The sequence below is a fragment of the Tachyglossus aculeatus genome, chromosome 17, assembly GCF_015852505.1.
Source record: "Tachyglossus aculeatus isolate mTacAcu1 chromosome 17, mTacAcu1.pri, whole genome shotgun sequence".
NCBI classification, from domain to species: Eukaryota; Metazoa; Chordata; class Mammalia; order Monotremata; family Tachyglossidae; genus Tachyglossus; species Tachyglossus aculeatus.
This window is the reverse complement of record NC_052082.1, coordinates 38428479-38456126: the sequence shown is the minus strand read 5'-3', so window position 1 is coordinate 38456126 and position 27648 is coordinate 38428479. Positions and strand designations below refer to the sequence as shown.

At 48.0% G+C, this 27648-nt stretch overlaps 1 protein-coding gene across 4 annotated transcripts in view; it reads left to right on the top strand.

Annotated features, from left to right (window-relative positions):
- PHLDB2 (pleckstrin homology like domain family B member 2) overlaps window positions 1-27648 on the top strand; it is a 126317-nt gene that overhangs the window by 12105 nt on the left and 86564 nt on the right. For 3 of the 4 annotated variants that reach the window (XM_038759214.1, XM_038759213.1, XM_038759212.1), the window contains exon 2: window positions 18771-20140. In XM_038759214.1, the coding sequence (XP_038615142.1) occupies window positions 18785-20140 (1356 nt within the window). In that variant the 5' untranslated portion in view covers window positions 18771-18784. Of the gene's footprint in view, window positions 1-18770; window positions 20141-27648 lie in introns of those variants that run through there. The other variant, XM_038759216.1, reaches the window with a different exon arrangement.

The window sequence follows — 27648 nt, the reverse complement described above, 5'->3', positions numbered from 1 at the left end:
GGTCACAAGCAGCTCAGCCAGCTAGAGTTTCTTTGTTAGGTAGAGGCCACTTATCTTTCAAACAAGGTACCTGCTCTGCAATCATTGTGCTCTCTTATTACATAGTAATGGCCCAGGGCCCTAGGAAGGGAATTGGTGAAGATAACTGAAATACAGCCATTTTAGTAGCCTTAAGTTGGCAGTCCTGTGCCTAACCTTTACCCAAACTTTCAGCCTCTTTTAGCAGTGGGCAGTGATGAAGGGTGGGCTAAGTGGACTGACTGGTTTTTCACCACCTTCCCCTTTCTTTCCTTTCTTTCTGATTGTGCAGCCTTCCATCTCTACCTCCCACCCCCTAACTGTGGGAGTCCCTCAGAGCTCAGTTTTGGGTATCCTTCTTTTCTCCATTTATACCCACTCCCTTGGAGAACTCATCCATCTCAAGACTTTACCATCTCTTGGTAGACAATTCCCAAATCTACACCTCCAGCTCTGATTTTTTCTCCTTTTCTGCAGTCCTTCTGCCTTCAGAACATCTCAATTTGGATGTCCTGCTGAAACCTCAAGCTTTACATGTCCAAAACAGAACTCCTCTTCTTCCTGCCCAAACCCTGTCCTCTCCATGACTTTCCCATCACTGTAGATGACACTAATTAATATCCTCCCAAGCCTGTCACCTTGGCATTGTTCTTGACTCATCTCTCTCATTCAACCAACATATTCAATCTGTCACCAAATCCTTTCAGTTCTACCTTCACAACATTGCTAAAATACACTCTTTCCTCTCCATTAAAATTGTTAGTATGCTGATCCAAGCATTTATCATATCCCACTTTGACTACTACATTGGCCTTCTCACTGACTGTCATACATCCTGCCTCTCCCCACTCCACTCCATACTTCACTCTGTTGCCTGTATCTTTTTTTTTAAGCTGTTCACTCCATGTTTCCCCACTCCTCAAAAACCTCTAATGGTGGCCCATCCACCTCTGTAGAAACTCTTTACTGTTGGCTTTAGAGCACTTAATCAGCTTTTATATCATTTATCCTTTACTACAATCCAACCTGCACACATCACTCTTCTAATGCCAACATACCTTCTATACCTCCTTCTCATCTTTCCAGCCACTAGCCCTTTGTTCATGTTTTCCCTCTGGCCTGAAACTTCTACTTCATCTCCAACAGACTACCACTTTCCCTATCTTCAAATCACATCACCTCCAAGAGGTCTTCCCTGACTAAAACCTCATTTCTTCTATCCACCTTCCCCTCTACATTGCCTGTGCACTCAAATCTGTATCCCTAGAGCTCTTGATATTCACCCCACCCCTGGTTGCCAAGCAGTTATACCTATCCCTACATTTCACCATTTCCCCTACCTGTACTTTATTTTATTGCCCACCTCCCCATCTAGACTGTAAACTCTTTGCAGGTAGGGATCACGTCTACTAATTCTATTGCATTGTGTTCTCCCAAGTTCTTAATACAGTGCCCTACACACACAAAGTGCTCAATAAGCAGCAGTATGAAAAGCAGCATTGTATAGTGAGTAGAGCACAGGTCTGGGGGTCAGAAGGTCATGGGTTCTAATCCTGGATCTTCCACATGACTGCTGTGTGACCTTGGGCAAGTCACTTTTCTTCTCTGTGCCTCAGTTACCTCATTTGTAAAATGGGAATTGAGACTGTGAGCCCCATGTGGGACAGAGACTGTGTTCAACCCGATTTGCTTGTAACAACTCCAGTGCTTAGTACAGTGCTTGGCACATAGTAAGCACTTAAATACCACTATCACTATTATTATTAATAATAATAATTACAATTGGTTGATAATTTAAATGATTCCTTGTCCCACCAATGGTGGGGGAGTTGGTGCTAAAGATGTGCTGGAGAGGGCAGAGGTGGATGAGAAGCTCCAAGGGAGTAAGGGGGCGGGGGGGGGGGGGGGGGGGGGGGGGGTAAGTATACCCAGACTGGATAATTAGCTCGTAAAAATCCAAGATTTAGCTGGCCACCCTGCCCAGATGTCTCCTAGATAGAATAGTTAGGTTTCCTTAAATTGATCTCAGATTTTAAGGTCAATTCTAGTCATCCATCAAAATAGTGTCATGATTTCTACCTCTCAGAGAAGGGCAATGAAAATAGTTTGTCAGGGGATAAGGCCAACCACATTATATGCATGAGTATTAATATTGATGAGGATATTTTTGGAAATCAGAGGGGTAAATTGCTTAGACATTTTGGCTTTCAACACTCTCCATGCAATCCATAAACTCTTGTTTTGGGGGGTTTTTTATTTCGAGGTACTCAGTTGTAGATGACAGTTTTTCTAAGATCAATAAGAAAATGCCCCAACTTTCATTGTTTGTCATAACTGTACATAGCTAAATGCATTTTTTGTAAATAAATCACAAAGTACTTTGAAAACATTAATTTTAGGAACTTTTAAAAATCTAATAGAAGGTTAGTATTTCTGCAGAGATTCAGAAATGGCAGAAACCACCCCTGTGACCTCATCCTTCCCTGTAAAATGAATCCTGCAGAAGTCTACTATAAACACTTCAGTTTTTGACTGCTACTTTTCCATGTGTCTTTCTTGTCTGGAATCTAAACATTCTAAACAGCAAATTCCTTTCCTGTTCAACTCATGGGGATCTGTGAAAACGTGCTAACAGCCTTTAACGTGCTTTGAGATCCTTAGAGGTCAAGAATTCTAAACCCACCTGGATACTTCATGTTTTTCATGACAGTGTAGGAGAGTGCAATATGAAGTCCTAGCTAACAATCACCCCCTCAGTTCCGTAAGGACAATTCCAAGCAGTGGACCCTCAGAGAATAGTTCTCTTCCTCTCCTCATTTCTCAAATAGCACATCAATTTCTTGTTTGGTATAGGCTCAGATAATGAAAACTCACATTGGAAAAGTCAGAGGTGGGGATGGTTTTCTACAGCAGCCACAATTAGAAGTCTAAAAGCCAGGCTTTGTTTGCTTTTAGTGATTTCAAACCAGGAGAATGTTGTACATTTGTCAGTAAGCAAAAGACCATTTTTCAGTAAGCCAATAGAAGCAGCACTTGATGGAACATTGTGATCTTTTAGATAATAAATCATTGGTCCCAGATTATTGACTCCAGAAGGAATCCATCTTCTAGGGACAGAAGTCCTCGAGTGGGAAGAATTGAGCTCTTTAAGCTGAAATCCTGGGGAGCTGGTTGGTTGGGGGAGAGGAAGGAGAAAGGCAGCATGGCTAGTGGAAAGAGCAGGGGCCTGGGAGTCAGATGACCTGGGCTCTAATCCTGGCTTTGCCACTCATCTGCTGTATGATCTTGGGCAAGTTACTTCACTTCTCTGAGTAACAGTGTCTGTCCTCCCTCCTACTTAGACTGTGAGCCCAAGGAGGAATAGGGACTATGTCTGACTTGAATGATTTTGTATCTACCCTATTTCTTGACATCTAGTATAAACAGTTTAAAGACTGTGAGCCCACTGTTGGCTGGGGACCGTCTCTATATGTTGCCAACTTGTACTTCCCAAGCGCTTAGTACAGTGTTCTGCACACAGTAAGCGCTCAATAAATATGAGTGAATGAAATACCACTAGTATTACTGTTGTTATTATTATTATTACAGTTACTATTAGCTGCCTTGGGTGGGACTTTGGGAGGTAGACATATACCTGGCCGTGCCTCAGCCCCCAGGTGTGATTTACAGCCATCTCTGATCCAGGTCCTAGGGCGCAGCTGGGGCCTGGTTGCGAAAAACCTTGTCTGGGTTTGGCTTTCTGCACAACTCCTCTCCCTTCCCCACCCCTGGGACAGGACACTGAGGCTTGGGGGAAGTTTGCAGAATGCTGAGTGTTTGTTGAGTGAGTATCAGGAGGGGGCGACAGGAGGAGAGTCGTCATCGGGGGCTCTGGAGGTGGGCAGCGATTGCGCCGGGTGCCCAGCCCTTGCTCCACCTGCGGTCAACCTTTTTCCGCCTCCCCCACCTGTTCCCGCACCTCCCGCTTCCCAGCCCCTCTAGCTGATTCGGCCTCAGCATGGTGGTGGCAGCAGCAGCGTCGGCTCTCCAGGCTCTGGGCCTCTACCTTGGAGGGGGTGGGAAGGAAGGACTGCTCAGGGCCGGGCGAGCCCACCCCCACCCCCTTGTCCGCTGTTCCTCAGGCTCATCCGCAGGACTGTCCACCCCATCCACCCTTCTCCTGGCGGGACTTTCCCCTGACGGGGCCCAGTTTGGCTGGCACACTTGTTAGAAGCAGGATGGCTTAGTGGCAAGAGCCCAAGCTTGGGAGTCAGAGGATGTGGGTTCTAATCCCAGCTCCACCATTCACATGCTGTGTGCCCTTGTGCAAGCCATTTAACTTCTCTGTGTCTCAGTTTCCTCATCTGTAAATGGGGATTAAGACTGTGAGCTGCAAGTGGGACAACCTCATTACCTTATATCTACCCCAGCTCATAGAACAGTGCTTGGCACATAGTAAGAGCTTAACAAATGTTATTATTATTATTATTATTATTATCATCATTATCTGTCCCCTTCCTGTCCAGCATGGCCCTAGAACACACTGGTCCAGTGCCCAGGGTCCATCATCAGGCCATCAAGGAGCTCTTGGGCCTCGATGATGTTGGTTTCAAGTGAATCGGGAAAGCCTGGGTAGGTGGACAGCTGTGGGGTGGGGGGAATGGGGAGGGAAGGACTGTTCACTTGTTTTGAAGTCTGTCTCCCTCCTTCTAGATTGTGAACCCTCTGTTGGGCAGGGATTGTCCCTATTGTCCCTATTAGAGAAGCAACATGGCTCAGTGGAAAGAGCCCAGGCTTTGGAGTCAGAGGTCATGGGTTCAAGCCCCGGCTCTGCCACTTGTCAGCTGTGTGACTTTGGGCTAGTCACTTCACTTCTCTGGGCCTCAGTTACCTCATCTGTAAAATGGGGATGAAAACTGTGTGCCCCCCCCGTGAGACAACCTGATCACCTTGTAACCTCCCCAGCGCTTAGAACAGTGCTTTGCACATAGTAAGCGCTTAATAAATGCCATTATCATTATCATTATTATTTGTTGCTGAATTGTACTATCCAAGTGCTTAGTACAGTGCTCTGCACACAGTAAGCGCTCAATAAATACGATTGAATGAATGAATGAATGTTGTGGTGGGTGCATAGGGGGGGTCCCTGGGGCGGGGGGAGAGAGAGAAGAGAGAGAGAGAGAGAGAGAGAGTGAGTGAGAGAGTGTGTGTGTGTGTGTCCCTGTCATCAGGGCTGGGGGCTGGGAGAGTTCTTTGCAGAGATGAGTTGAGGGGGATTTGGTTGGTGGAATGATTTGTTATCCTAAAAGTTGTGTTTGCAGAGGGTGGGTGGAAAGGGGATTTTGTAGAGCTAGGAGGGAGGGTTGCAGAATGTGGGTGGGGAGGGGCCCAGCAGCCTGCATTTGAGAAATAATCTGTTTATCTTGTTGGGCTGTGAGTAGGAGAGGAATGAGTTGGTAATGGGGAGGCAGGGGTTCACACAAATAATAATGGTAGTACTGCTTAATGATCCCTCTCAGGGTTGCACCTGGAGAGTTTCCAGTACTCTAACAGTCTTGACTTTGGGAGACTTTTAATATCTAGATTGGGCAGTGGCTAGCAAGTGGAAGGCAATCTGCTACAAGTCAAAACCCACCTGTGCTGGGCAGCAGTGGCATGGGAGAAAGTCAAAGGTGGATACTCAGTTTACTGCACAGAAGGAGGCAATGGTAAACCACTTCCATATTTTTACCAAGAAAACTCTATGGATACATGACAGAACTATTGCAGATGGAGATGGGATATTCTGGGAGAGATGTGTCCCTGGTGTTGCTATGGGTCAGAGACAACTCGACAACAAAAGACAAGACTGCTTAATACAGTATGCTGCACACAGTGAGCATTCCGTAAATTCCATTGATTGATTTTGTTAACCCTTACTATGTGCCAAGCTCATCTCTAGACTGTAAACTCATTGTGGGCAGGGAATGTGTCTTTAATATTGTACTCTCCTATGTACTTACACACAGTAAGTGCTCAATAAATATGATTGCTTTATGAATTGATTGTCAAGCACTGAGCAAAATGCTGGGTAGAGACAATACAGTCAGATCAGCCAAAGTCCTTTTCCCATACCGTGGGGGGTTCTTTATTTACGGAGGAGAGAGAACAGGTTTTTAATCCCTATTTTACAGAGGAGGAAACTGAGCACAGAGAAGTTAAATGACTTGCCCAAGGTCACATAGCAGGCAAGTGACAGAGCTGGGAGTAGAGCCCAAGTCCTCCAACTTCCAGGCCTGAGCTCTTTCTACTAGGCCACTCTGCTTCTCCCTAGATCCTTCGTTGAGCCCTACAGAAGGGGCAGCATACTGAAGCATAGGGGATATGAGGAGGTCCCTTTCCCCCATCTCCTGGACAGTTGAGATCTGGGGTGAGCTGCAGCCTGGGCACCGGGGCCACCACGGGAGCCGGGAAAGCGGGCATCCCGACTCGGGGAGGAGGGGGAGCAGCATGGAGGCGGGAACCAAGCAGATGACGGCTCCCCTGATGCTGGCGGTGGGAGTGGCGGTGCTCGGCTCTTTGCAGTTTGGCTATAACACCGGGGTGATCAACGCTCCGCAGAAGCCTCCCGTTTGGATATGGAGGCATGGGCCCCCGATGTGAGGCCTTGCTGCTCCCGGAAGGATCCTCTCCTCAGAGCGCCGCCATAGACGCCCGGGACACCGTTCCCGAGAGGCCCGCCCGCCCGCCCGCCATCACCCCGCGAGGACTTGCCACTCCCGGAAGGCTCCTCTCCTCAGAGCGCCGCCATTGACGCCCGTGACTCCGTTCCCGAGAGGCCTGGCCGCCCACCCTCCCGCCATCTCAGCGCCCCCACGGACGCCCCGCCTGCTTCCACCCCCCCCACTTAGGAGGCCTTCCGTAAAGTGCCCCTCATCCCCCCCCCTTCCCGGTCAGGTCCTGACTGACTCTACCCCCGCCCGCCCCCAGGTAAAAAGCCCTTGTTAGCACCTTGTTAGCACCATGTTACATGTTACATTAACGACAACCTCATTCACACCTCCTCAGCCCTCCCATGCTAGTTGACTGTTCGCTCCCCTCCCCAGGTATCTCTGCTCCCTGACCCCCCTTAACTGGCCCACCCTACTCCAGCTCTTAATAGTTTGTATCTGCTCTCTGTGGCATCATTGTTTGCCAATTCTATTATTGCCATAGCATATTGATTGCTCAACTACACCCTGTGATGCCATCGCCTACTTTTATCATTGCTACTGTTTTATTGCTTCTGCATCTCAATTGTTAACCCCCCACTGTACTGTCACTCGCCCTGCTGACCTCACCATGAACTTTCAGTTCCCTTGCTCCCAACTGCCATTCCCATTCCTCACCTTCCCCTTCCCCTCTCCCACCCAGCTGTTTCCCTCCCTCTCACCCACCAAGACCGCTCCCCCTCAACCCCTACCGAGGATTCCTCTGTACCAGCGCAGGTCCTCTGCTTCTCCCTCCCGACCCCCCTCCTCCCCTTCTCCCCGCCCCCACCCCATCCCAGTTCTCCTTTCCCATCGCCACCCCCCCTTCCCACTCTCCCCGCCCAGGCCCCCCGCCAACTCATCCCAATCCAAACCCTCCCCACCCCTCGCACCCTTCCCCCTCCCTCCCCACCCTCGACAGCTGATGCCAAGTGTGGCCTCTGGAACCCCCGCTCCGTTTTAAGTAAGATTCCTTTCATCCTGGACCTTTTCCTTTCCAGTTCTCTACTCCTCCTCGCCCTAACTGAAACATGGCTGTCGTCGGACGACACGGTCTCTTCTGCTGCTCTCTGCAGTGCTGGCCTCTTCTTCTCCCACTCCCCCAGACTCACTGGAAAAGGAGGAGGTGTCGGTTTCCTTCTCGCCCCCCAATGTCGCTTTCGCACTATCCCTCCTCCCCCTTCCCTTTCCCTCCCCTCCTTTGAAGCCCACATTATTCGCCTCTACCACCCCCTCCAGATTCTTGTAGCCGTCATCTACCGCCCTCCGGGCCCCACTTCCAACTTCTTTAACGACTTTGACCCCTTCCTCACATTCCTTCTCTCCTTCTCCATGCCCACTCTGATCCTTGGAGACTTCAATATCCACATGGATATCCCTAACGACTCCTCTGCCGCCCGCCTTCTATCTCTCCTTGACGCTGCCAACCTCTTCCTCCACCCCACCTCACCCACTCACCAACTTGGTCATACCCTCGACCTCATCATCTCCTACCGCTGCACTGTGTCCACCCTCACCAACTCTGTGATCCCTCTCTCTGATCATAATCTTCTCACCTGCCTCCTCACTCACACTCCTTTCCCCTGTAAATCCGTATTACTCCCTCACAGAGATCTCCGCTCTCTGGACCCCACCCATCTTTCGGAACGCCTCACACCCCACCTCGCCGCCCTCTCCTCTCTACCCAGTCTTGATGATCAGATTACTGCTCTCAACTCTACCCTTTCTACTCAGCTAGACTCGCTCGCTCCCCTTTCCCTTCGCCGCTCTCGCACCACTAACCCACAGCCCTGGATCACTGCCACTGTCCGCCTCCTTCGCTCTTATGCTCGAGCTGCCGAACGCTGCTGGCGAAAGTCTAAACACCATGCCAACCTCGTTCACTTCAAGTTTATCCTTTCCTGCCTTAACTCAGCCCTCTCTTCTGCCAGACAAAACTATTTCTCCTCCCTTATTGACACCCATGCCCATCACCCCCGCCAGCTCTTCCGTACATTCAACTCCCTTCTCAGGCCCCCGGTTCCTCCCCCTCCTCCTTCCCTCACCCCCAACGATCTGGCCTCCTACTTCATTAACAAAATTAAATCCATCAGGTCCGACCTCCCCAAAGTCTCTTCCCCCCTTTCTCCAACCCCCCGGCTCTCAACATTCTCTGCTACTCTCCCATCCTTCCCAGTGGTATCCTCAGAGGAACTCTCCTCCCTCCTCTCAAGTGCTACTCCGGCCACCTGTGCTTCTGACCCCATTCCCTCTCATCTTATGAAATCTCTCGCTCCATCCCTTCTCCCCTCCTTAACTTCCATCTTCAACCGCTCACTCTCCACTGGTTCCTTCCCCTCTGCCTTCAAACATGCCCATGTCTCTCCCATCCTAAAAAAACCCTCTCTTGACCCCACCTCACCTTCTAGTTATCGTCCCATATCCCTCCTACCATTCCTTTCCAAACTCCTTGAACGAGTTGTCTACACGCGCTGCCTAGAATTCCTCAACAACAACTCTCTCCTCGACCCCCTCCAGTCTGGCTTCCGTCCCCTTCATTCCACGGAAACTGCGCTCTCAAAGGTCACCAATGACCTCCTGCTTGCCAAATCCAACGGCTCATACTCTGTCCTAATCCTCCTCGACCTCTCAGCTGCCTTTGACACTGTGGACCACCCCCTTCTCCTCAACACGTTATCTGACCTTGGCTTCACAGACTCCGTCCTCTCCTGGTTCTCCTCTTATCTCTCCGGTCGTTCTTTCTCAGTCTCTTTTGCAGGCTCCTCCTCCCCCTCCCATCCTCTTACTGTGGGAGTTCCCCAAGGTTCAGTGCTTGGTCCCCTTCTGTTCTCAATCTACACTCACTCCCTTGGTGACCTCATTCGCTCCCACGGCTTCAACTATCACCTCTACGCTGATGACACCCAGATCTACATCTCTGCCCCTGCTCTCTCCCCCTCCCTCCAGGCTCGCATCTCCTCCTGCCTTCAGGACATCTCCATCTGGATGTCCGCCCGCCACCTAAAGCTCAACATGTCGAAGACTGAGCTCCTTGTCTTCCCTCCCAAACCTTGTCCTCTCCCTGACTTTCCCATCTCTGTTGACGGCACTACCATCCTTCCCGTCTCACAAGCCCGCAACCTTGGTGTCATCCTCGACTCCGCTCTCTCATTCACCCCTCACATCCAAGCCGTCACCAAAACCTGCCGGTCTCAGCTCCGCAACATTGCCAAGATCCGCCCTTTCCTCTCCATCCAAACCGCTACCCTGCTAATTCAAGCTCTCATCCTATCCCGTCTGGACTACTGCACTAGCCTTCTCTCTGATCTCCCATCCTCGTGTCTCTCTCCACTTCAATCCATACTTCATGCTGCTGCCCGGATTATCTTTGTCCAGAAACGCTCTGGACATATCACTCCCCTCCTCAAAAACCTCCAATGGCTACCGATCAATCTGCGCATCAGGCAGAAACTCCTCACCCTGGGCTTCAAGGCTCTCCATCACCTCGCCCCCTCCTACCTCACCTCCCTTCTCTCCTTCTACTGCCCAGCCCGCACCCTCCGCTCCTCCACCACTAATCTCCTCACTGTACCTCGCTCTCGCCTGTCCCGCCATCGACCCCCGGCCCACGTCATCCCCCGGGCCTGGAATGCCCTCCCTCTGCCCATCCGCCAAGCTAGCTCTCTTCCTCCCTTCAAGGCCCTCCTGAGAGCTCACCTCCTCCAGGAGGCCTTCCCAGATTGAGCCCCTTCTTTCCTCTCCCCCTCGTCCCCCTCTCCATCCCCCCGCCTTACCGCCTTCCCCTCCCCACAGCACCTGTATATATGTATATATGGTTGTACATATTTATTACTCTGTTTATTTATTTATTTATTTATTTTACTTGTACATTTCTATCCTACTTATTTTATTTTGTTGGTATGTTTGGTTCTGTTCTCTGTCTCCCCCTTTTAGACTGTGAGCCCACTATCGGGTAGGGACTGTCTCTATGTGATGCCAATTTGTACTTCCCAAGCGCTTAGTACAGTGCTCTGCACATAGTAAGCGCTCAATAAATACGATTGATTGATTGATTGATTGATTCATTCAATCGCATTTATTGAGTGCTAACTGTGTGCAGAGCACTGTACTAAGCACTTGGAAAGTACAATTCAGTAACAAATAGCGACAATCCCTGCCCAACAATGGGTTCACAGTCTTGAAGGGGGGAGACAGACTTCAAAACAAGTAAACAGCCCCCCCCCCCCCCCCCCCCCCCCCCCCCCCCCCCGGTTGCCCACCCACCCAGGCTTTACCCCGCCTCTGGCTAGCCCTCCTACCCGGTAAGGTCTCAGCCCCATGGGCCATCTCTGCAGTAATCAGGTTTGAGCACCCTGGCAGGGTGCATACTACAATCCTCTTGGACTGGGGGATTTCTTTCAAAATGTATCAGCTAGAGAACAATGAGCTTCATTGTTTTTTTTTGCCCTTTCAAAGGCTCAGAGTTCCTGACTCCCCGCCTCCTGCATTCTCCTTGACTGACAGCTGTTACATAGCCCTTGTAAGCGGTAAAGTAACTAAAGCCCTGTGTGAGATTTTTGGATTAGAAAAGTTTAAACACAGCTTGTCTTCATTCCTTCTGAGGCCTCCGGGTGCAGTCCGTTGTTCTAGCTTCAGATGTGCTGTATATGGAAGTTGCATTGCCCCCTCCCCTGCTGTGCCCCTCTGGGACTGCGGTTGGGCATGTAATATTCTTGTCCTTTGGAGCCCACGGAACTCTTTGGCTTCCATACTAAAAGCACAATGGTTGGTTTGTGCAGTCAGAATTCTTGTTGTGAATTCAGAAGAATTTAAAGAGGAATCAGAATACCCTAACTATCCCTTCATAGAAAGTACATCTGCAAACCCTCTCAACAGCTTCATTCATGCAGTGTAAGGAAGGAGAGAACAAAGGAGTGGAAAATGAAATGCTGACTCGAGGGTTGTATTACTAACGATAGTAAACGTGGGATCTGTTAAGCACTTACTCTGTGCTGAACACTCTACTACGCACTGGGGTAGAGACAGTACAGTCAAATCTGACACAGGCCCTGTCCCACATGGGATGAGGTAACTGAGAACCTGAGAAGTTAAATGTTTTTCTCAAGGTCACACAGCAGGCAAGTGGCAGATGAGGAATAGAACCCAGGTATCCTGGCTCTCTGGCCACTGCTTTTTCCATTAAGCCATAAAGAGAGATGGCTGTAGACAAGAGAGGGAAATTCATCATCCCTTTCTCAACCATGCTGGTTCAAGCACTTATCATATCCTGGCTAGTTTTCTGTATCAGCTTCTTTGCTAACCTTCCTGCCTCCAGTCCCTCCCCTCTCCAGTCCATACTTCCCTGGATCATTTTTATAAAATGTAGTAATGCGCATATCTCTGCACTCAAATACCTCTAGTGTTCATCTCTTCCTCTCCACATGAAGCAGATGCTCCTGACCACTGACCTTTAAGGCACTCCACCAGGTCTATCCCCACTATTTATCCTTTTTCTTCTTCCACTACATTCCAGCTCAAACAGTATGTTCCCCTAATGCCAACCTGCTCATGATGCCTTGTTCTGTTCTCCCTCGTGGTTGACCTCTTCTAGTCTTGTCTGGATTCTGGTTCCCTGCTACCCTTTGCTTGAAATTGGTTTGAGGGATTCATGATTACAACAGGAAAGCCTGACACACATCCAGTGCTGGAAAAATGCAAGCTGAATGAGTTGGGCGAATGGGCTGATTGATTCATTCATTCAATCATATTTATTGAGTGCTTAATGTGTGCAGAGCACTGTACTAAGCACTTGGAAAGTACAATTCAGCAACAAATAGAGACAATCCCTACCCAGAAACAGGCTCACAGTCTAGAAGTGGGGAGACAAACAACAAAACAAAACAAGTAGACAGGTATCAATAGCATCATAATAGATAAATAGAATTATAGATTTATACACATCATTAATAAAATTAATAGAGTAATAAATATGTAAAAATATAAACAAGTGCTGTGGGGCGGGGGGGTAGAGCAGATGGAGGGAGTAGGGGCAATGGGGAGGGGAGGAGGAGCAGAGGAAAAGGGGGGCTCAGTTTGGGAAGGCCTCCTGGAGGAAGTGAGCTTTCAATAGGGCTTTGCAGTGGGGAAGTGAGCTAGTTTGGCAGATGTGTGGAGGGAGGGCATTCCAGGCCCAAGGAGGTTAGCAGCAGAGGAGCCGAGGGTGCAGGCTGGGCTGTAGAAGGAGAGAAGGGAGGTGAGGTAGGAGGGGGTGAGGTGATGGAGAGCCTTGAAGCCGAGAGTGAGGAGTTTTTGCTTTATTCGTAGGTTGACAGGCAACCACTGGAGATTTTTGAGGAGGGGAGTGACATGCCCAGAGTGTTTCTGTACAAAGATAATCTGGGCAGCAGAGTGAAGTATAGACTGAAGTGGGGAGAGACAGGAGGATGGAAGATCAGAGAGGAGGCTGATGCAGTAATCCAGTCGGGATAGGATGAGAGGTTGAACCAGCAAGAAAGTGGTTTGGATGGAGAGGAAAGGGTGGATCTTGGTGATGTTGTGGAGGTGAGACCGGCAGGCTTTGGTGACGGATTCAATGTGTGGGGTGAATGAGAGAGCGGAGTCAAGGATGACACCAAGTTTGTGGGCCTGTGAGACGAGAAGAATGGTAGTGCCATCTACAGTGATGGAAAAGCCAGGGAGAGGACAGTGTTTGTGAGGGAAGATGAGGAGTTCAGTCTTGAACATATTGAGTTTTAGATGGAGGGCAGACATCCAGATGGAGATCCTGAAGGCAGGAGGAGATACGAGCCTGGAGGGAGGGAGAGAGAGCAGGGGCAGAGATTTGGGTGTCATCAGCATAGAGATGATAGTTAAAGCCATGGGAGCAAATGAGTTCACCAAGGGAGTGAGTAGGTAGAGAACAGAGGGGACCAAGATCTGACCCTTGAGGAACCCATACTGTAAGGGGATGGGAGGGAGAGGAGGAGCCTGGAAAGGAGACTAAGAATGAATGGCCAGAGAGATAAGAGAGGACGGAGTCAGTGAAGCCAAGGTTGGATAGAGTATTGAGGAGAAGGGGGTGATCCACAGTGTGGAAGGCAGCTGAGAGGTCGAGGAGGATTAGGATAGAGTAGGAGCCATTGGATTTGACAAGAAGGAGGTCATTGGTGACCTTTGAGAGGGCAGTTTCGATGGAGTGTAGGGGACGGAAGACAGACTGGAGGGGGAGGAACAGGGGGCCTGAGAAAGGAAGTAAATGTATGGAACTGCTGATGGGGATGATGGACATGGGTGTCAATCAGGGAGGAAAAATAGTTTTGGTGGCAGAGGAGAGGGCAGAGTTAAGGCAGGAAAGGATATACTTGAAGCGAACAAGTTTGGCTTAGTGTTTAGACTTCTGCCATCAGCATTCAGCAGCTCGAGCATAAGAGTGAAGGAGGTTGACAGTGGCAGTGATAAGGCTGTGGGTTAGTGGTGTGAGAGTGGCGAAGGGAAAGAGGATCGAGCGAATAGAGTTGAGTAGAGGGTGGTGTTGAGAGCAGTAATTTGGTCATTAAGAGTGGGTAGAGAGGATAGAGTGGCGAGGTGGGGTGTGATGTGCTGAGAAAGATGGATGTGGTTGAGAGAGCAGAGGTCTCTGGGGTAGTAATAACGGGGGGGAGGAGTGTGAGTGTGGAGGCAGGTGAGAAGGTTATGATCAGAGAGAGGGATTTCAGAGTTGGTGAGGGTGGAGATAGTGCAGTGGTAGGAGATGATGAGGTCGAGGGTGTGACCAAGTTGGTGAGTGGGCGAGGTGGGGTGGAGCAGGAGGTTGGCTCCGTCAAGGAGAGATAGAAGGCAGGCAGCAGAGGAGTCACCAGGGACATCTATGTGGATGTTGAAGTCGCTGAGGATCAGAATGGGCATGGAAAAGGAAAGAAGGAAGGTGAGAAAGGGGTCAAAATTGTTCAAAAAAGTTGTAGGTGGGGCCAGAGGGCGGTAGATGAAGGCTACAAGAATATGGAGGGGGTGGTACAGGCGAATAATATGGGCTTCAAAGGAAGGGAAGGAAAGGGAAGGGGGAGGAGGGATAGTGTGAAAGCTACATTGGGGTGCGAGAAGGAAGCCGACACCTCCTCCTTTTCCGGAGAGTCTGGGGGAGTGGGAGAAGAAGAGGCCTCCACTGGAGAGAGCAGCAGAAGAGACCGTGTCATCCGGGGTGAGCCATGTTTCAGGGAGGAGGAGGTGGAGGAGGGAGGAAGGAGGAGGTGGAGGAGGGAGGAGGGAGGAGCTGGAAAGGAACAGGTCAAGGATGAAAGGGAGCTTACTCATAATGGAGCAGGGATTCCAAAGGCCACACTTGGCAGCAGCTGTGGAGGGAGGGGAGTGAGGGGGAACTGTGTGAGGGGAGGGGAGGGTTTGGATTGGAATGAATTGGCATGGGCCTGGGGCCGGAGAGGGGTAAGAGGGGTGGTGATGAGAGAGGAGAACTGGGATGGGGCAGGGGCAGGGAGGAGGGGAGGGAGGGGGTTGGAAGGGAAGGGTTGAGGGTTGGCGCTGGTACAGAGAGATTCTGAGGAGGGGGTGGGGGAGAGGGGTAGGTGTGGGGGAAAGGGAGGGAAAGAGCTGGGTGGGAGAGGGGAAGGGGAAGGTGAGGACTGGGAAGGGCAGATGGGAGCAGGGGAATTGATAGTTCATGGTGAGGTCAGCAAGGTAAATGACAGCACAGTGAGTAGTTAACAATTAACATGTAGTAGCAATAATGAAGTAAGTAGATGATGACATCACAGAGATCAGTTAACAATTAACATGTCATGACAATAAAATAAGCAGATGATGTCACAGAGAGCAGTTAACAATTAACATGCGATGGCAAAAATAAAATGATTGTTAGTGCAAATCTATAGTATTTGTAAATATTATTTCATGATGGTTAAGAGCAGATGTTACTCAGTGTAGGGACCAACCTTGCTGGATGAATTTTCTCTCTTCTGTGGCCTTCCCTGGGCCACTGCCACCGAAATCACCTGATCACACTCTGACCCAAGTTTTACACTGATAGAATGGGGGTGACAGGTCTCCTAGTGAGCCTTCTCACTTGGTAAGTTTGCCTTTTTTCTTCTTCAACCTCCATGTCTTCCAGTGTTTTAACCCAGGAAGGGGCTTTAGGAATAGCAGGGATTCTCTACCCCAGGGCCTTGATTGCCAAAAAGGTTGAGACAAAATACTATTTTGTCAAGGATCTGGTGATAGAGATGGAGGGGTGGGAAGCTTGTCTCTTTCTCCACCCATAGTTTCTAAACCAGAGCTGTAGGGTTTACTAAGAAGCAACATGGCCTAGTGGAGCAAGCACAACCTGGGAGTCAGGGGACCTGGGTTCTACTCTTGACTTTGCCAACTGCTTGCTCTGTGACTTTGGGCAAATCATTTAACTGCTCTGTACCTCAGTTTCCTCAACTCTAAAATGGGGATTAAATCCTATTCCCTCCTACTGAGAAAGCAGCATGGCCTAGTGGAAAGAGCATGAGCCTGGAGTCAGTGGTCATGGGTTCTAATCCTGGCTCTGCCAAATGTCTGCTGTGTGACCTTGGGCAAGTCACTTAACTTCTCTGTGCCTCAGTTACCTCATCTGTAAAATGGGGATCAAGTTTGTGAGCCCCATGAGAGACAAGGACTGTGTCCAACCTGATTACCTTGTATCTACCCCAGTGCTTAGAACAGTGTTTGGCACAGTGTAAGCACTTAACAAATACTACAATTATCATTATTATTATTACTTAGAGCGTCAGCCCCAGGTGGGACAAGAACTGTGTTTCTACCTCAGCGTTTAGAAATGTGTTTGACAAATAGCATAAAAATATGCTTGACACAATGTGCTTAAGTGCAACAACAATAATAATAAAATAATAGTGGACATTCTGGTTAAGCTCTTGGACATTCCTTTGGATGCAATACAAATACAAATGTCTTTTATCTTGTTTCTTCTGACTCAATGCATGCAACGTACATATTATTTTAGGTATATATATATATGTATTTAAGAGAAGCAGAGTGGTTTAGTGGAAAGAGCACAGGCTTGGGTGTCAGAGGTCATGGGTTGTAATCCCAGCTCCCCCACTTGTCAGCTCTGTGACTTTGGGCAAGTCACTTAACTTCTCTGTGCCTCAGTTACCTCATCTGTAAAATGGGAATTAAGGCTGTGAGCCCCACGTGGGACAACCTCGTATTTACCCCAGCGCTTAGAACAGTGATTGGCACCTAGTAAGCACTTAACAAATACCATCATTATTATATATATCTCTATATATACATATAGATACATCTGTATTTAATGTATATAAATGAATTTTAGGCTGTTTCTACTGACTTGTGCTTATTTTAATGTATCTTACCTAAAGTACCTGGGGCTTTGAAGGAGCCTGGGGTGATTCTAGCCTGTTGTTGTATTCCCTGCTTTTACCAAAGCACTAAAATGTAATTGTTTAGGGCGGCATACCCTCCATTTTTTATTTGGGAATCATTTGGAGGGGTAGGAAAAATGCAGCAGCAACTCTATTTGGTTAGCCTCTTGATGAAAATATTAAAATTGCCTTTTATGGAAGAACTGGGCCCATCAGCAATTCTGCCTCCATCCCAGGGAACAACAAAGAAAATTGAGAAGATCCACTAAAAAGAAAGCTCTTCTAGGTCAGGTTTCACAGGGGAAGCCGGGAGAAAAGGAAGCATTGACTAGCTATTGCAGTCCAGGGAATGACCCCTGACCCCAAGGAATCAATAATGTCTTTACTGTTACTGGCTGGAGTCTGAAAACAGCCCTTTGAGATGGAGATACTCATTCACCTGTAACCTTTGACCTCCAGGCAACAGTCTGCCCAATTTAAGAAACCCAGATTCATCTTTCTGAACTTCTTGCCATCCTGAGTCCAGTCTGCAACCAAATTGGAGAGAATAATAACTATGGTATTTGTTAGGCATTTACTATGTTCTGAGCTCTGTATTAAACACCTGGGTAGATACAAGTTAATCAGGTTGGTTCCTATCCCACATGGGCCTCACAGTCTAAGAATGTCCATGGCCTCTAAATCTCACAATCCAGGAGCTTCAAGTTTAGTTTCTGGGATGAAACCCAGTAGTCTAACAGCTTTAGCTTTTTGGTCCTCTGGCCCTCTGGCCAGCAGATGGCAGAACAAAATGAGAAGCTGCTATTAGCCTGGAGACTCCCACTCCGTAGGTTTCTGAACAAATTCATCAGCCACTTTGCTATACTGGAATTGCCTTTTCCGGCCCCCTGAGCAATGAGGTCATTTGATTTACTCTGCCTTAAAATGTGTTTTAATAACTTGTTTTGTCTTAAAACTTGTTTTGAGAAGTTACCCTCTCTCCTGGTAAATAGGTCAAATACTGTTCTAATAATAATAATAATGATAATAATAATAGCAATAACAGTGGTATTCCTACCATGTGCCAAGCCTTGTGCTAAGCACTGGGGCAGATACAAGGTAACCAGATTGGACATAGTCCCTGTCCCAAATAAAGCTCAGAATGAATTTGCATCTCTGCTTGGGATTGTGTCCCGTAGATGCTGAGTGTTCTGCTTCCTTCTCTTTTTGGACAAAAACGGTGCTGCTCAGTAATAATAATAATAATATAATAATAATGGCATTTATTAAGCGCTTACTATGTGCAAAGCACTGTTCTAAGTGCTGGGGAGTTTACAAGGTGATCTGGTTGTCCCACGTGGGGCTCACAGTCTTAATCCCCATTTTACAGATGAGGTAACTGAGGCACAGAGAAGTTAAGTGATTTGCCCAAAGTCACACAGCGGACAAGTGGCAGAGCCAGGATTTGAACCAATGACCTCTTACTCCAAAGCCCATGCTCTTCCCACTGAGCCACGCTGCTTCTCTCAGTCTTATTTAAAGCAGAGTGCTTAACTTTGGATATTCCTGTTGCATAGCTGTTTAGGACCTGTTTGTCAAGCAAAGAGTTGGACTTTAATACTTGGGCGGGCAGAGGTCATGTTCTTTGGCAAGAGACAGATGTTGAGCATTTCAGTTTTGTAAAGCAGTTTTTTTTTCTTTTTGACAGATTCCAACAAGATTATGGCACACAACAGCCACATGCAGACGCAGCTGGATTTCTACCATGCTAACTTAGGAACAGGGGCTGAGGCCCATCGCCTTGAAAATGATCTCCAAGACATAATGGAGAGCCTGAGCCAGAAGAAGTACTCCTCAAGTCTAAAATTTCAGACCAATGGAGACCACTCAGGCTCCTATTTAACCCTGTCCCAGCCAGCGCCTCCAAGGAGAAGCCCTACGGTCCTGGCCTCTAGGGTCAGGAACAGCCCCTCTGGGATGCAAATCCAGGGCTCCAGGCAGCTCTCTGGTGGTGGCCCTCACCCCTCAGACACAGGCATCTCCAGCAAGCCACCAGCTCCCAAGCCAGGCGGTGCGAGCTCTCTTGGCAGCACCCCAGGGAGGGCGGAACTGGACCGTCATCCCCGGTCAGACTGCGAAAACTCCCCCAGACCAATGGACAGACGCCCCTATTCCAAATTCAGCTCCAGGAATAAGTCACATGACAACGTGTACTGTCCTGGCCTGTTGGAGGGCCGGGCGGTGTCAGGATCCCTCCTGGCAATTAGCTGTGGAAGCGACTCTGGGCTCCCCCCACCGGGCCGGTCAGGGGCTGTCAGTGTGCCCTCCAGCCCTAAGCAGGCCCGGAAGTTGGGTGCTCAGGACGTCCTCGGACTGCAGCCCAGACGGACCAGGCACAGGGGGCCAGCAACAGTGACAGCAGCAGGGTCGGAGAGTGTGGGCTCGAGGAGCAGGAAGCATTCTGGGGGCTCACTGACTCCCATGGGGGTACACAGTCGCTCCCTGCCCAGGCTCTACAGATCCTCGGAAAACCAGCCTCTGCCTCTCAGCTTGCCTCCGAGAAACTCTCTGGGAAGCTCCCGCAGAAAGATAGTGGGAGACAAGGATCTACCTCACAGCCTGCTAGATGCTGACAATTACCTGAGTTTCTCTTCCTGTAGCTCGGGGATTTTACCCTGTAAAAATTCTTCCCCTGATACCCACCCCTACGTCAACTCAACCCTCAGTGTCCCTGCGAGCCCTCGAGTAGCTAGGAAAATGCTGCTGGCATCCTCCTCTTCCTCCTCCTATATGTCAGACGATTTAGACGGGATCACCTTCTTGGGGGCCAGCTCCAACCACTCGTTTTCCCCTGAGGACCCCGACAGGGTGTTTTCGGGCAGGAGAAATTTTTCCTGTGGCTCCATGGAATTCGACGAGGCTGACTCAGAGAGCCTGCGGCAAATGGCAGGCACCCCCCAGCCTGCACCTCGGGAGAGGAAGAACAGCATCAGCTCCATCTCGGGACGGGATGAGTTAATGGATTACCACCGGAGGCAAAGGGAAGAGCGACTCAGGGAACAGGAAATGGAACGATTGGTAATTCTCCTACTACCAAATTCTTTGTTGGGTGGCCCAGAGGCTTCTGGGATTACTCAGGAAGTGGCCCAGGCTTTGAAATAAGATCAGATATGTCTGGGGCCCAAAGAGCTTGCACTACCCACACCCTACCTGCTCATGCCCACTGTATACCTTGCGGAGTGGTGGTAGTAGTAACATTATTTATTAAGCATTTACTGTGTGCAGAGTGCTGTAGTAAGTGCTGGGAGAGAATACTCAGGTGAAAATTAGGCTCATACCCTGTACCTTGGGGAGTTCACAGTCTAAAAATATAAAGTGGGAGAGGGCACTGGTGACCAGTGCTAGACGTAAGCCAGCACCGTGTGGGTCCTGGGTGAATTTGGCTGAGGAAAGTCCCTTAATGACTAGGGAGGTGGTGATGGAGGTGGTGGCAGCAGTGAGCTGGGGAGGGTCTTTTCCGCCGGCTCCCTCCTCAGCCTCTGCTGCCCCTGGTCCAGCAACTGCAGCCCCACCTTTCTGCTCCAAGATCCTGGGCTGTGTTCCCTGGGTGGTCTCCAGTGGCCACTGGCCACCTGCCATTTCAGGCTGTCCTAGCAAGGAAGAGAAGAGATAATTAATCTCCATTTTACAGTTGAGAAAACTGAGGAACAGAGAAGGTATGTGACTTACCCAAAGTCACACAAAGCAATTGGCAGAGCTGGAAATAGAACCCTGGTCCTCTGACTTACAGGCCCATCCTCTTTCCCCTAGGTCTTCTCACTCCTTTCCACTTCTTGATTATTCTGAGGGTCCTGGGAGGTGGTGCTAGTAGTAGTAGTAGTAGTATTTAACAAGTGAGTACTGTGTGCAGAGCACTTTAGTGCTGGGAGAAAGTACACAGGTGAGAATTAAACAGGGTTCCTGTTCCTCATGGGAATCACGATCTAAAATTTCAAGTGAGGAGAAAGGATTGGTGACAGACACAATAGGAGTGATGAAACATTAAAACACAACACAGAGAAACAGACTAAATAGGCTCCAAGTTGCGGTGATGATGAAGGAGTCCAAGAGCATGAGGGAGCAAGCAGGGAGAGGAGTCCCTTGGTGGCAGGAAGGAAGGTGGTGATTACTGTGCTCTTTTTTTGTTGGCTAGACAAGAGTAGAAGCTGGGCAATTGATAGTGCTGAATAAGAACAAATTTGAAATGTTCCATTGGGAAAAAACTTAAAATAACAATAATAATTGAGGTATTTTCTAAGCACTTACTAAGTATGAAGCACTGTACTAAGCACTGGGGTAGGGATCTGATAATCAATTCAGATACAGTTGTTGTCCCACATAGCTTTCACTAAGTAGGAGGAAGACCAGGTTTTGAGTCCAAATTTTAAAGATGAGGAAATGGAGTCCCAGAGAAGTTAAGTGACTTGCCCAAGGTCATGCAGCAGGTAATTGCTAAGAACCCAAGTCCTCTGACTCCCAGGCCCATTAGACCACACTGTTTCCCATAAAAAATCATTTGGACAGTTTAAGGATTACTATCCGCTAGACAGCATATATTAAATTTATTCTCTGCTTCTTCATGCACCCCTGACCCCTGAAGCTGACAAGCACCCCTGGGGAGAACAGGAAGGAGAGGAGTTGCCCATTTGTTCATCTGAGAACCGGAAACTAGGCAGTTCCAGGCAGGCTCTGCCCTCACCCAGTAGCCCATTTCTGAGCCTCTTGAGTCACAGGTGCTGCTGCCTGCACAGCTCTCATTTCTATATTAGTAAGGAGAAAAACATTTCATTGAGGTGACTACTGGGGCTGTTTGAACTCAATTCCAAGAATTGGACTCACCATCTCCTAATGAATCCTCCTAGCCTCCTGGTAAGGCAGGTCGGGACAGGTAATGTTTTTCAGGAGGAAAAGCTGAGGAGGCAGAGGATTTAGAAAAGTCACCCAGGATCCCTTTACTGGGAACCCCATGCCCACTTCTCTCTTCTCGGCTCCTTCACTGCCTTCTCCTGCCTCCTGAACATTTTCAAAGGATTTTCCAAAAAGAAAGAAAGTTCTGTTTCCATTTTAGTGAAACAGAAATTTCAAAACAGAAATAAGGGCTGGTATAAATTTCCTTTTATAGACTGGGGTAGTAGAGAAGGGGGATGGGGTGGGGGGACAGGGACGTTTCTGGACCTGGGAAAATGTTCTCAAGCCCTAGAAATTGGTTTTATCTCTGTCCCATTCTGCCTTGAAAGAATTTCCTCTCCCTAGCTACATTCTGGTGGTTACATAGTTGGGCTCAATCCAAAGGTCTAGCTAGCTAGTGTTGGCAGTTCAAGAGTCAAAGAGCCATAGAATCCTGGGCCTATCCAACCCTCAATAAGTCATAAGTGCTAAGGAGCAGGAGCAGTGGAGAGAGTATGGCTACCCAAGTGCTTAGGTGGAGTAGATTTAGATCTAGGGTGGGGACACAAGATGCAGGACACATTTTAGTTTCCTTTGTGGGTCTGGGCAGCTGGAGCTGGTCCTATTTTCCACCCTTAGACTCTGAGCTTATTAAGAGCAGGGCTTGTGGTTTAATCTTGTAGAAACCCCTACTACCTACCAGAGAAGCATCCTGGCTTTGTGGAAGAAGTACAGGTTTGGGAGTCAGAGGTCATGGGTTCTAATCTTGGCTCTCCCATTTGTCAGCTGTGTGACTTTGGGTAAGTCACTTAACTTCTCTGTGTCTCAGTTACCTCATCTGTAAAATGGGGATTAAGACTGTGAGCTCCACATGGGACAACCTGATTACCTTGTATCTACCCTAGGGCTTAGACCAATGTTTGGCACATAGTAAGCGCATAACAAATACCATCATTATCGTTATTATTATTATCAGTGCCACCAATGTTTGGCACATAGTAAGCGCATAACAAATACCATTATTATCGTTATTATTATTATCAGTGCCTTGTCCAAAGGGAGGTTGTGGTATTATCTTTGCCAGCAGGGGCTTGCTAGACAAATATGTCTTGAGTAGGAGGACTCTGAGAGGAAAAGTTAAAAGAATCGGGAGTGTTTAGCCATGAGAAGAGAAAATTGTCTCTTTGGCTCAGGAAGGGAGGGTTGCGGAGAGGGGGGCGGGAAAAAAGAGGGGATACTAGGAATCCCTGAAAGTATTCCAAGGTCTGGATCCCATTTCCTTTTAGCTTGGGTTTAGGTTCCTGAAGGTACAGAAAAAAGATTGAATTGTCTAATTAACTGGGGCCAGTTAGCTGGGATAGATACAAGATAATCAGGTTGGACACCGTCCCTTTCCCACATGGGACTCACAGGTCAAATCCCCATTTTTACAGATGAGTTAACAGGTTAAGTGATTTGCCCAAGGTCACAACAGACAAGTGGTGGAGCCTGGATTAGAACCAAGCTATCCACTAGGCCATACTGTGTCTCATGAAAATATGGGCTTTGGAGCCTGGCTTCAGGAGGGAGTTGAAGGTGTGGGGCAGTTGGTGAGGTTTTTGGCAGGGAAGTTAGGGAGGGAGGGACAGTAGAGTAGAGAAGGCAGAGAAGCTGAGTTGTAGCAGGACAGATCAGATCTGCTGTGATATAAGCCCAGCTGAAGTCAGCTGAACTCAGCAGTGTGGAAGTGGACTGGGGGTGAACTGGAGCTGGGAGGTGGTGGTCCCAGAGCAGCGAAGGAATCAAGGAGCAAGTGATTTGAGGATGATGGAGAGGGCAGAGTTGGAGATGGGCACCTTCACTCCAAGGGAAGAGAAGGATGTCAAGGAGTCCAGGAAGGGTGTGAAAGTCCAGGATAGGGGAGGCGATCCAGACATGGGGGGACCAGAAGGGGATGAGGAATGAATTTGAGGGTGAGGATTGAGGTAGCTTGTGGTTAGTAAGTTGTCAGAGAGTAGTGAGTCAGAATTGGGGATGTTAGAGAGGAGGCATTTAAATCTAGATTTGGAGATTTTTAGATGTAGAAGCATCGTGAGAAGCAGTGTAGCCTAGTGGAAAGAGCACAGGCCTTGGAGTCAGAGGACCTGGGTTTTAATCCTGGCTCTGCCACTTGTCTGCTGGGTCACCTTGGGCAAGTCACTTAAACTTCTCTGTGCCTCAGTTACTTCATCTGTAAAATAGGGATTCAGTCCTGCTCAATCAATTAATCAGTTGTATTTATTGAATGCTTATTGTGACTGTACTAAGAGTTTGGGAGAGTAGAATATAACAGAATTGGTAGATCCATTCTATTCTCCCTTCTACTTTGACTGTGAGCCCCATGTAGGACAGGGATTGTGTCCAACCTGATTATCTTGTATCTACTCCAGTATTTAGTACAGTGCCTGACATGTAGTAAGCACATGACAAATACAAGCACTTAGTACAGTGCTCTGCACACAGTGCTCAATAAATATGATTGAATGAATGAATGAAATACCATAATACATATACATATATGTACATATGGGACTCAGTTCAAATCCCCATTTTTACAGATGAGTTAACAGAGAGGTTAAGTGATTTGCCCAAGGTCACACAACATACAAGTGGTGGAGCCTGGATTAGAATCAAGATATCCACTAGGCACTGTGTCTCATGAAAATATGGGCCTTGGAGCCTGGCTTCAAGAGGGAGTTGAAGGTGTGGAGATATATGTTGCCAACTTGTACTTCCCAAGCGCTTAGTACAGTGCTCTGCACACAGTAAGCGCTCAATAAATACAATTGAATGAATGAATGAATATATATATATATATATATATATATATATATATACAAGTATAAATATATACTTACTGTGTACATGTATACTTGCTGGTGAGGCTGAGGTGTGGTGAAGCAAGGGATGAGTGGAGTTGAGGAGTCAAGGGATCATCAGCCTGGAGTTTGAAGTCCCCAAAGATCAGACTAGGAAAAGAAAGTTTGTAAAGGTACTTGTTAAGCTCTTATGTGCCTGAGCCCTGGAGAAGATGATACAACATAATCAGATCAGACCCAACCTCAGTCCCACTCCAAGATCATAGTTTAAGAGTAAGGGAGAGCACACATCTCATCCCCACTTTGCAGACCAGGAAACTGAGGTCCAAAAAGGCCAAGTGAAGTGCCTACAGTTATACAGTATGACAAATGCAGAGGCTGGTACTAGTAATAATAATAATAACATTAATTAAGCACTTACTATATGCTAAGTACTGTTCTTCATGTTGGAGTAGATACAGGATCATCAGATGGCACACCATCCCTGTCCCATACAGACCTCACATTCTAAGGGACAGGGAGAACAGGTATTTAATACCCATTTTGCAGATGAGGAAACTGAGGTCCTGAATCACCTAAGTGATTTTTCCACAGTCACAGAGCAGGCAAGGGGCAGAGCCAGGTTTAGAACTTAGGTATCCTGACTCCCAGGCTCATTGTCTTTCCACTAGGTCACATTGTTCCTTTAGAATCATGTAGATAAATTTTTCAAAAGTAGTCAATTTTTCCTTCTGACTACTGATTTATCATTGTCAGCACTGGTGATATTTATTAAGCTTCTAAGTGAGGGCAAGGGCTTGGGAGAGTTTAACAACAGGAAAGTCCTCACATCCCACCCACGAGGGGCCTGCAGCCCAATGTTTAAGACAGATAAAATTATTCATTAATAGAGGGAGTAGGATGAAGAACAAAAATCCCATAGGGAGTGGACCAAAGATTCCAGAAGGAAATATCAACAGTGCGAGACCCAGCCCCTTCTGTTGAGGAACTTACAAGCTTACAGAGATCATGTCTACCAACTCTGCTATACTCTCCCAAGTGCCTTGAACAATGCTATCCACAGAGTAAATGCTCCAAGAAGCCATGTGGCCTAGTGGAAAGAAAATGGGTTTGGGAGTCACAGGACCTGGGTTCTACTCCTGGCTCTGCCACTTGTCTGTTGTGTGGCTTTGGGCAAGTCACTTAATTTCTCTGTGCCTCAGTTATCTCATCTGAATAACGGGGATCAAATCTTACTCCATACTACTATGACAGTGAGACTCATGTGGGACAAGGACTGTGTCCAACTTGATTATCTTATATCTACCCCAACACTTAGAGCAGTGCTTGCACATAGTAAGTGCTTAGCATTAACTATCAAAAAAATACAACTGATCGATTTGTTGATCATCTGAAAAAATGAATGTTAAGTAAACCACCCACCGGGTGCTACAACTAACAAATCCAGTACTCAACAGAGAGACCCTGTGTGTACAAATGGTGCCAACAGAGTAGAAAAGCAAGAAAACCATCAGCATCAACAAGACTTGCTGAAGCCTGTATATAACAATGACTAGAAGCAGGTAGGAGGTGGTAGAGATGAGTGGTAAAAGATTTAAAGAAAAAGAGGAGAGAGATGGAGGGGCTGAGATACAGCAGAAATAGTTATATTTAGTCTAATATTTATTTAGCACCCATTTGGTGCAGTGCACTAAGGAGGTACAGACAAAAGAAGTGAAAGGTATCTTGCCCTCATGCAGCTTGCACTCTGAGGAGACAAATATAAACATATTTTCAACTAGAGTGCTAGAGTTGACCAAAGGAATGATTAATTGGGAAAAGCTCGTTGGAGAAGGCGGGTTTTGGGAAGAGACTGTAGGGAGAGCTGTGGCCTGTCTGATGTGGGGAGGGAGGGAGTTCCAAGTGTGGAAACAACAGGAATGCAGGAATGAGAGGACAGTAGCCAGAGAGTTGAGCATGAGAATCAAGGGAAGATTGGCTTGGGAGAAGCAAAGACTCCTTGGGAGGGTTGGGGAGAAGGGAGTGAAGATAGCAGAGAGTTCCAGTGGGAACGGATGATGGAGCTCCTTGAAGCTGATTATGAAGAGTTTATTTGATGCAGAGAGACATGGGAAACCAGCATAGTGTTTTGAGGAGAAGCACAATTTAGGTCAAGTGATGTTTTGGGAAGATGATCTGAGGAGCAATACGTTGTCCAGATCAGAAGTGGTGGTGGAGGCTGAGAAATTGGCAAGGAGTCCAGTGCAGTAGTCCAGCCTTGGTGAGATCAGAGCCTGAACCCCAGAGGAAGCAGTTTGTTTGGGGAGGAAGGACAGGGCCCGGAGATGTTTCACAGTTAACCGGCAGGATTTGGCAGTAAACTGAATGTGAAAGTTGAACTCTAGGGAAGAGTCAGATGACACCAAGATGGTGGGATACTAGATGGGAGGAACAGTGGTGGGGTTGTTTAATGAGATGGGAAAGATAGGGGGAGGACTGGACTTTGGAGGAAAGATGAGAAGTGCTTTTTTACAAATGTTGAATTTGAGGTTTCAGTAGGACATGCAGGTGGAGATGTCCTGGAGGCAAGAGGAGATGTGGGATTGCAGGTCAGATGAGAGATCAGGGTTACAGAGACAGATTTGGGAGTTATCTGCATAATGGTGGTAGCTGAAACCATGAGAGCCACTGGGCTCCCAGAGAGAGTGAATGGAGAGTGAGAAGAGCAGAGGACATAGAACAGGGTCTTAGGGAATACTCAATATAAGAAAATGAGTAAGAGAAGAGGAGCCAGAAGATAAAACTGAGAAGGAGCCATCAGAGAAATAGGAGGAAAGGAAGGAT